This window comes from Oscarella lobularis, chromosome 2, assembly GCF_947507565.1.
Source record: "Oscarella lobularis chromosome 2, ooOscLobu1.1, whole genome shotgun sequence".
Taxonomy (NCBI): Eukaryota; Metazoa; Porifera; class Homoscleromorpha; order Homosclerophorida; family Oscarellidae; genus Oscarella; species Oscarella lobularis.
In genome coordinates this window covers 831,250-839,503 of record NC_089176.1, presented here as the reverse complement: position 1 = coordinate 839,503, position 8,254 = coordinate 831,250, and the positions used below count along the sequence as shown (strand labels likewise).

Below are 8,254 nucleotides of genomic sequence, written 5' to 3'. Positions count from 1 at the left end.
CCAAACATTCTTTTGAAGTGTACAATTTAGATCTAGCACACGCTCTGATGTCAACTGAAATAATTTTCAGCACTCGCTCGGTGAAAGACTTTTGTCCGGGACATTAACCCCCTTCATTCCGGGAATTATTTTTCTTCGAACTTCGATGCGTTCTTCGCGTCCACCGCCGCCACCGCCGCCCGCGAGCGGCATCGGCGGCGACGAAGGACCGGACGTGGTCGCCAATTCGGCGATGATCGCGCTCCAGCGCCTCGCGCAGGACAACGAATCGCTACAAGCCGAAGTTCGACACCTACGCGATCAGATAGCCGTCGAAGGACAAGAGCACGCGCGCCTAATCGAAACGTATCGACTGGAGCACGAAGAAGACGTCAGGAAGCTACAGAACGGCGTCAAACTGGCGACGGCGCTCGCCGAAGAAAACGCGGCGTTGAAAAACCAGGCGAATCGACGCAGCGTCCCCGGCGCCATTCCCGGCGCCCGTGGAGGAGGAGGAGCAAACGACGACGTCAACGACATTCAACAGATCGAACGCGAAGTAGCAATTCTTCAAAGCAACGTCATGCGATTGGACGCGCGATGGGGACGACGACGAAACGACGCAAGTCTCGGCATCGGTATAACGAGAAATCGGGGGCAGTGCAGGGCGGGTAGAGAAATCGCACGGGGTGGTCGCGATATTTATTTTTGCTCGTCGCGCGCGGGGGGGCGTGGACCCTTACCCCTGCGTCCTTCGAGAGCGGAACGATAGGGTCTCTGCTCTTTCATTACTTCTATATTGCGAACGTGCGATCGTAGCTCTTTTGGCGTTGTTCCAGTCGACCGTTTATGTTATCGGTTTTTATTTGCTAATTGCTATTGTCCTTTGTTACTCTAAAAGGATTGCGACAGATGCCGCTGTGGAAACAACTTCGGACGCTCAATGTTCAGATTGAACGCCTGCTGCAGCTCGTGCCTAAATCGGCTGCAGGTTAATTAATTAAATAATTGACCTCTTGGTTTCCATGGAGATGTCGTCACTTTTTTCGGTGTAGCGAAAACGAAGGAGTCGCGCGCATCTGACAGTCGAATGCAGTACAATTTGACCGAACTTTCGGCGCCCGTGACTGAATATGCAATTTTGACGTCACTCCAGGAACGCTTCGTTCAAGGCGATTTCTACGTAAGTATCAATCTCAGTTTTTTTCTTGGAAAATGTCTTAGTTTGTTCACTCAAGACGTTGCTGGGACCCCATTTGGTGTCGGTCAATCCCTTCTCAGAATTGGGCGCCGACTGCCCGACGCTGCGCTCGTATCGCGCGCACAACGCCTACGTGGACGCGCTGGCGCGCGACGTCGTTTTTCGCGCCAAGGAAAGCAGTCAGAGCCAGACAATCATTCTCAGGTATGCACTGGGACCGCGATAAAGCGTTATTCGATTCCTCGTCGTTGTAGCGGTGAAAGCGGAAGCGGAAAGACGTATGGATGCCATTCGCTCGTGAGAGCTCTTTTGCAACTATTGGGAGGTGCTAGAAATGCGGACACCCTCAAGGTTTCTCTTTCTCCAGTGTTGGGTGGGGTCCTCTTGTTTCAATGAGGTCTCGTTCTTTTCCCAGGTTATATCCGCTTCTTTGTCTCTGCTCTCTTCTCTCAGTTGTGCGTGGACGGAAACGAATTCGAATTCTTCCAGAGCCGTATGCAATTGAAAATATCGTTGTTTTCATTGAATGTAAATTTTTAAGGGTCAATTTATTGAATTGACGTTTGAAGATTCGGTTGTTTTGCCTCAGTGTCATTGGTATTACATTGATCAGGTTTTTGCTTTGAGATAGAGCCTGTCGAATTTTTTTTGATTTTGCTGCGCAGGCTCGAATTGTTCATCGAAGCATTCGAGAAAGGAATTTTCACATATTTTATCAGATGCTGGCCGGTCTAACGGACGACGAAAAATGTAAATAAATAGTTAGTAAACGGATTAAAAATTCAGAACTCGCTGCCTTGTTAGCTCAATATCATTTGAACGGATACACCGTTGGCAATTTACGCTATTTGCAATGCGACGGAATTCAAATGGATGAAGCAGCTGAGCGGGAGCGATTCATTCACTTCAAAGTGAGTCGGCACATCGCATTGAAACGATTCGACGAATTTTCATGTGTAGAATTGCATGGATGCGCTGAGAATTCCCGTTGCGGACGTGATACGCATTATGGCGTCCGTTGCTCTCCTTGGCAACGTCTATTTCAATGAGAAACCGGAGGGAATCACGGACGTAGCAGCGCCAGAAGGTAAGAAAGAATCTAGATAGATTACGTTATATATGAATTTTTTTTCTCTTTCTGTGTCTTTAGTATTGCAGGCTGTGTCTTCTCTCTTGGGCGTTCCGGCCAACCTTCTCGCCCACGGCTTCACAAAGAAGATACGCACATTTCGAGGTCACACGACGAAGACGGCGTGCACAGTGGCAGAGGTAACGAAAACCGTTCGCGCTATTTCCTCTTTGTTTACTTTTGAATTTCACTAGGCGATCGCGGCAAGAGACAGTCTCGCCAAGACTCTCTACATCCGCACCGTTATTGCAATGCTCAAACGAGCCAATAGTCTTCTTCGAAAGCTGCCCACCGCTTCTCCCAATTCGCGCTCTTCGAGCAAACTGGGATCGCCCAGTCCTTCGTCGCTCGATAGCGCACCTCTGACTCCTTCTGTCGCCGTCGCCGCAAAATCGCCGCCGACGTTCGGAAGAGTCGGAAGCGGAGCGTCGCCGAGGCCGTCGCTGAGGCAGGAGAGCAGTGCGATGGTGCCAAAGCCGCCTCCGTTTGTCGGTATTTTGGATCTGTTTGGATTCGAGCATTGCCAGGTGGGTCAAAAGTAAAAGTGACGCTTTTTCTGACGTTGTTATTTATTGCAGGAGAACGGACTTGGTCAACTCTGCTCGAATTTCTGCTCGGAAATGATACGGAATCTCTATAAGGCGTCCGTCTTTGATGCTGGTTATGACTACCTAAGGTTCTCTCGGGGCGATGAGCGAAGCTCTCTCCGTCGGTCAGTCCTTATGTCTCTTTTCTCTAGGTTTGAAAGCGTCAACAATCCTTTTGAAATTCCGATAGACAGCAATAAGCCAATCCTAGATCTGCTTGTAGAAGAGGTAGGTGCGCTGACGATCATTTTTCAATGATTGATAAGGGGGATTTTCTACTTAGAATGGAGTTTTTGACGTTTTAGATAGAGAGTCCCTTTTTGTCAAGTAAGAGCCACTGAATCTCTTTTTTCTGTGAGTTTGAGTGTTATCTAGGGGCAACACGGAGAGTTTCATGGCAAAATTGAAGCAAAATCTCAAGTCGAATCCAGGGTACAACAAAGAGTAAATTATTATACTCTAAGGCTAGGCACCGCGTTCACTTCCCAGGTTCGTATGTTCTAATGGGGATCACCAGAATCCTCTTTTTGGAATCAAGCACTACGATAAACACGTGACCCAAAGCAGCAGTTTTATACGAGTTTTGAACTAATTTGGCTCTCTTTCTAGATTATCTACGAGCCTGCAGACTTCATATCAGACAATCGCGACGTCATTTATGATGACATTTTAGGCATTTTTCACAAACAGGCGAGACTATTCAATAGGCGAAAACTTTGCACCAAACTGTTGTATTCTAGAATTGCAGCTTCAAGTTCGTTACGCACCTGTTCCAACAGGATTTAAAAAGTCTTCCTCAGCAAGGTATAGAGGCAGTATAGCGATATTGCGTACTTTGTTTACCGTGTCTTTTGTCGTTTAGGGACAGCTCCCAAAGGACATCAGCGTAGAATCTTGCCTTTTTCTTCTTCAAGGTGCATAACCACCAAAGTGCTACGTTTGCATATATAATTCTGTCTTTTAGCGCTAAGGACGAGCCTAGGAAGACGTTGTCTCAAGATGTTCAAGTCAGTATATAGTTTTCTTTTCGCATTTCTTGCAATGCTTTAATTAACGCATTCAGGATCACCTCAATTTTCTCATGAGGGTCATGTCAACGTCGAATAATTACTTTGTGAGATGCTTGAAGGTGAGAAAGAAAATAACGTTTCTTTGCCTTTTATGACACAAAGAAATGTAGTCAAACGCAACAGAAGAGCCGGATTGTTTTGACAGTGCAGTTGTAGCAAAGCAGATTCGTTCCTTGCAAATGCTTGAAACGACTCAACTGTACGTTTCCGGTGAGTTAACGCCGTGCGAATGTTCTATTTTCTCACGTCACCGGTTGCATCTAGGCCTGCCGCATTTTTCATCTTTTAGAGATTTTGCCACGAGGTAAAATGAAACGCTATTTGTTTGGCTTCGAAACTGATAGCGAGCACTTCTAGATACGGTTGTTTACTGCCTCAAAAAACCGTCAATTCGCCTGAAGTAGCGCTGTCAGACTGTCACGTAGGAAACGGATTTCGTTGTCATTTTTTCCCCCAAGCACACCTGTTTCCTGTACAGAAAATACTCCAACGTCTTCAGGACGAATATCACCTGCCTAGCAGCTCTCACGTGAACTGGGCATTTGGCACGGATTCCGTCTTTTTCCGGTGCGCAGAACGTCGCTTTTGACGATCGCATTCCTATCTTAATTTTCGAGATAGGGAGAACGTTCGAAAGTTATTGGAACAGTATCGATTAAGTAGTCGCGAGAGAGCGGCGACGCTCATTCAAAGTCACGTGCGACGACGCATCGCTCAGTCCAAGTATCGTTTCATGAGGGAAGTCGAATTGGACGGCAGACGTAGCTTAGCAACGCGGCATTCATTAGAGTAAGAAAAAACTGCGATGGACTCCATAGAAAATTTTTTCACGAAGTGTTTCAAGTGGTAGACGTTTGCCTAATGGGGAGTCGATTGGGGGACTCGGTGCCGCGGCTCCTCCGCCGATTCCGTCCGTTCCACCGTCTCATTACGAAATGGAATTGGTGAAGCGCACGTGTCATATTCACGGTTTAGACGTGGTAAGTTGAAGCGATCATTTTTAGTACAATTTTGTACGTTGAGAAATGTTTTTCTTTTAGGACGTACCTCCTCCCATTCCTGCCACTCGTCCTTATACTGTAAAAGGCGGTATGAAATTGATCTTTCCTCATCAGAGAATCATAAGGCAGAGCTATCAAAGTAGACAAACGGTTTGTACCTAATGAGATTATTGCTATGTGTATCCGTTAGGCGGAACAGATCGACATGCTGTTTTTATGAGAGGCGAAAGAGTCACTGTCGTCGGTCCGTCGCCTCGTCGCGGATATCTCATGGTAGATCGTAGAGGAATAACCGTAAACGTGCCGTCAAACATAATGGAAGTAGCACCGCCTGTGCGAAACGCGAATAGATTCCTGTTGGAAAATTTTCTAGCTTTCTTTTGTTAGGTTCCCAGTGCAACTTTGGAAGGAACAAGTGACCTCTAAAGGTAGATAGAGTCTTCAATCGGTAATGTGTTGGGGATTAATTAACGATCAGATTAGGAAATTCTAATTCTAGACTAGATATATTTATAGAGTTGATAGATTGAATGCAGTTGTTAGGCTGATCAAGTGACCCGATGTCTCTGACGTACGAGATTTCAGTAGATGCTGGAATAGGCTATCCCAACAGGGGGGGACACGTAGTTGTCTAAAAACGTACATTAGTCCCTCGAGGGTTCCTCTGCACCGGCGACGCACAATACTTCGTTCTTTCAGTTTAGATAGCAAATAGAAACAGCACAGGCAACGACAGAACTAAAGCAATAAATGACAGACAAACAGGATAGGCTTGGTTCAGTTTGCGATTCAAGGGTTAACTAACTAAATCGTCTAGTACGCGGTAAACACCTTCGAAAAAATTAATGGCAATCGGTTCCCAATATTGGAAACGGCCGTCTTCGTTGGTAATGAACCTCTGAATCGTAACGAGGACCCGGTTGTTGAACAAGATCTGTGCTGTGTAATTCACTCCAGCATTGGCTGGAAAAACGAACGATGTTTCTTTATTTTCTCTACAGTTTGCTACTATAAATTAATTCAACTATCAGTGAGTGACCTATACCGAGCACGGTTACTTACTGCGTTGACTTTGAGAAACAATAGCTGTTTGGCACGTAGAGCCAAGCTCTAAATCAATTCAGTTGTAATGCCTTGAAGGCAATATCTTGATACACACTCACGGTTTTTGTGTTGCAAAACTCTTCCTCCATCTGAATTTTGCTTACCAATAATCCAAATTCCGGTTGGACACGGCCTTTCGAGTGTGCCAAGGCAGGGTAGCGGAGCTAAGTAATTTTTTAATGAGTCGATTGTACATTTGTAAATGCTATATAAGTTGTTCACCTTCCCAAAGCACAAGATTAGTTGGCACGCAGTTAGGCAAGTAGGATGTTGGAATGCTGTTAGCCCATATTTGTAGAATTTCTACAGTACTTGTGCAACTAGGTATACATTTGATTAGTCGTGCACTAAACTAAGAACTATCTGAGAGTACGTGACAGGTTCGTCACTGGTATCTACAGTTTTGTAGATAGGATTTCCTTCGTTAGTCCATGTTCTAAATATGGTTTGAGTTTTACTTGTCTTTCTGACTAAGACTAAGAGTTTCTTACATTAGCTGTATTGAACCAAAGTAGGTCTTCGGCGCAACGCTAAAGACAGGTCAAGTTAGGTCAAGTCAAGTATTGGTGGTAGAAAGTGTGTTTATTGAGATTAGTGTTGAAACCTTAGAGGATCAGTGACGTTGCTGCACAAAGTATTGAACTTATCAATTTTTCTAAAAATGAAAAATGTTTACCGAATTAGATTATAGGCTATTTGCCTTTGCCTTACTCGACTTGAACTGACTGTAAAATAACAGCAGTTTCGGGAGAATATTCACAAAATTCACTGGTTTCTCTATTAAAACTCCCTATGCTATTTTGCATTAATTTATGTAATTGGGCGCGTACAAGTTGCGCCTAGTTTTCTGTGGGTTCTCCAAGGCGCAGTAGATTGGAGTACCCTCTATAAGTGTTCTAGAGGCAGGAAGTTTTATAGAACTTCGTAGAGCAGTTTTGTTAATTGATCTCATACGCTTGTAAGTCCGTGACAGCGGCAGACGTAGCACAGAGAATGCTATCTGAGGCGCATTCTATGACTGTTACGGTCGTTTGCCCAAACACAGTAGACGCAGAAATTCCCAGGAAAAGGAGCACACTGCATCTGACTGCCATAGTTACTTTGTTGTCAAGATACGATAGGCGCGATGCGTCTCAGTCGAGAAATGCCTTCATCACGTGCACCTCCGTTACTACGGCGCATAGAAGTGGCGAGCGCAAACTTAGTTAATTAAAAGAAGGAGTTTGGGGTCATGGGTACTGTAGCGCGAAACCGACAGGATGCTGCATGAAATTCACATTTGCGTAAACGTCACATCAAAACATAGAGCCGCAATGACATCAACAGAACGAAAACACTCAAATGACAACAGCGCACATCACGCTTCTGCATGAAGAAGTTCAAGGCAGACTGCCAAGTTTCAACGGCTCTCCGTTTACAGCATTTTCTCGTAGTCGTCGAGTACGGAGAGAAAACGTTGGAAGTCGGTGAGCTTCGGCGAGTCCTTGATGCTGCAGGGAAGATAATCAGTAATATCATACGCAACTCGAATCTATTTAGGGATCACACCATTCCTTCAGCGACATGGGTGTGAGCTTTGATAGCAACGCCGCAACGTCTTTCTTCAAATCGTCTTTGCCGTATTCACCCTCTTCCGCAAAGTCGAAGACGTGGTTCGTTTCCGTTCTATTGAGCAGGTCTTCAAAACGGCCAAGGTGGCGTTGAATAAATGCAATCGCTTCAATAGGCTAAGAATGCATAAAACAATCCCGCAGGCATGCCCGACGACCGGCAGCGAGTAAGAACGTACAGCCTGCATGTTGCTCTTACCTTTTCGGAACGTTGAGCCAAAGACGACGGCGTCAACTCTCCCTCGCGCGTTTTGACGTCGGTAACAGGTGGACCGGAACGGCGTCGACGCCAGCCCTCAGATCCGCTCACAACCACCAGCACGATTAGAACGATAGCAGGAAACTTGGAGCTCATGACTGCGTACGTCAAACTGACACACTGAAACAGGAAGTGTCCCGGGTATGTATTAACGCGCTAATTCGATTGACGTGCTAATTCGATTGACAGGGGTCCCTGCTAATTTTAAGATAACCATTTCTAAATCTTCATGTTCTACCGTTTCAGATCTTTCTCATCGCATGTAACGAGACGAAATATCAACAACTACTACGTACAGGTACCATTATTAACTA

General features: G+C 45.6%; 2 protein-coding genes across 2 annotated transcripts; one reads left to right on the top strand and one right to left on the bottom strand.

Moving 5' to 3' along the window:
* The first annotated feature begins 122 nt into the window (after positions 1-122).
* On the top strand, positions 123-6,125 carry LOC136200306 (unconventional myosin-X-like). Its single transcript, XM_065990684.1, has 31 exons — positions 123-617; positions 881-970; positions 1,035-1,162; positions 1,218-1,384; positions 1,435-1,531; positions 1,596-1,673; positions 1,722-1,793; positions 1,846-1,930; positions 1,985-2,091; positions 2,141-2,267; positions 2,331-2,449; positions 2,504-2,836; positions 2,888-2,985; positions 3,049-3,124; positions 3,180-3,223; positions 3,272-3,328; positions 3,386-3,449; positions 3,506-3,586; positions 3,637-3,700; positions 3,759-3,810; positions 3,861-3,903; positions 3,960-4,025; positions 4,077-4,176; positions 4,231-4,270; positions 4,324-4,387; positions 4,445-4,533; positions 4,588-4,755; positions 4,811-4,946; positions 5,007-5,106; positions 5,158-5,300; positions 5,355-6,125. Exons 1-31 carry the CDS (start codon positions 146-148, stop codon positions 5,391-5,393), a joined length of 3,399 nt encoding a protein of 1,132 aa, XP_065846756.1. The 5' UTR covers positions 123-145; the 3' UTR covers positions 5,394-6,125.
* A 1,206-nt stretch (positions 6,126-7,331) lies between these two features.
* Positions 7,332-8,075, bottom strand: LOC136183867 (uncharacterized). The gene is made up of 3 exons (XM_065970676.1): positions 7,881-8,075; positions 7,620-7,798; positions 7,332-7,561 (listed from the first exon to the last, which is right to left on the bottom strand). Exons 1-3 carry the CDS (start codon positions 8,034-8,036, stop codon positions 7,486-7,488), a joined length of 411 nt encoding a protein of 136 aa, XP_065826748.1. The 5' UTR covers positions 8,037-8,075; the 3' UTR covers positions 7,332-7,485.
* Between the last annotated feature and the right edge of the window lie 179 nt (positions 8,076-8,254).

Coding starts and splice junctions, on each gene's coding strand:
- LOC136183867 (XM_065970676.1), bottom strand. CDS start 8,036: ATGAGCTCCAAGTTTCCTGCTATCGTTCTAATCGTGCTGGTGGTTGTG. Junction 7,799..7,880: donor TGGCTCAACGTTCCGAAAAG/GTAAGAGCAACA, acceptor ATGCATTCTTAG/CCTATTGAAGCGATTGCATT. Junction 7,562..7,619: donor CCCATGTCGCTGAAGGAATG/GTGTGATCCCTA, acceptor TCTTCCCTGCAG/CATCAAGGACTCGCCGAAGC.
- LOC136200306 (XM_065990684.1), top strand. CDS start 146: ATGCGTTCTTCGCGTCCACCGCCGCCACCGCCGCCCGCGAGCGGCATC. Junction 3,450..3,505: donor TCAAGCACTACGATAAACAC/GTGACCCAAAGC, acceptor CTCTCTTTCTAG/ATTATCTACGAGCCTGCAGA. Junction 3,587..3,636: donor TAGGCATTTTTCACAAACAG/GCGAGACTATTC, acceptor GTTGTATTCTAG/AATTGCAGCTTCAAGTTCGT.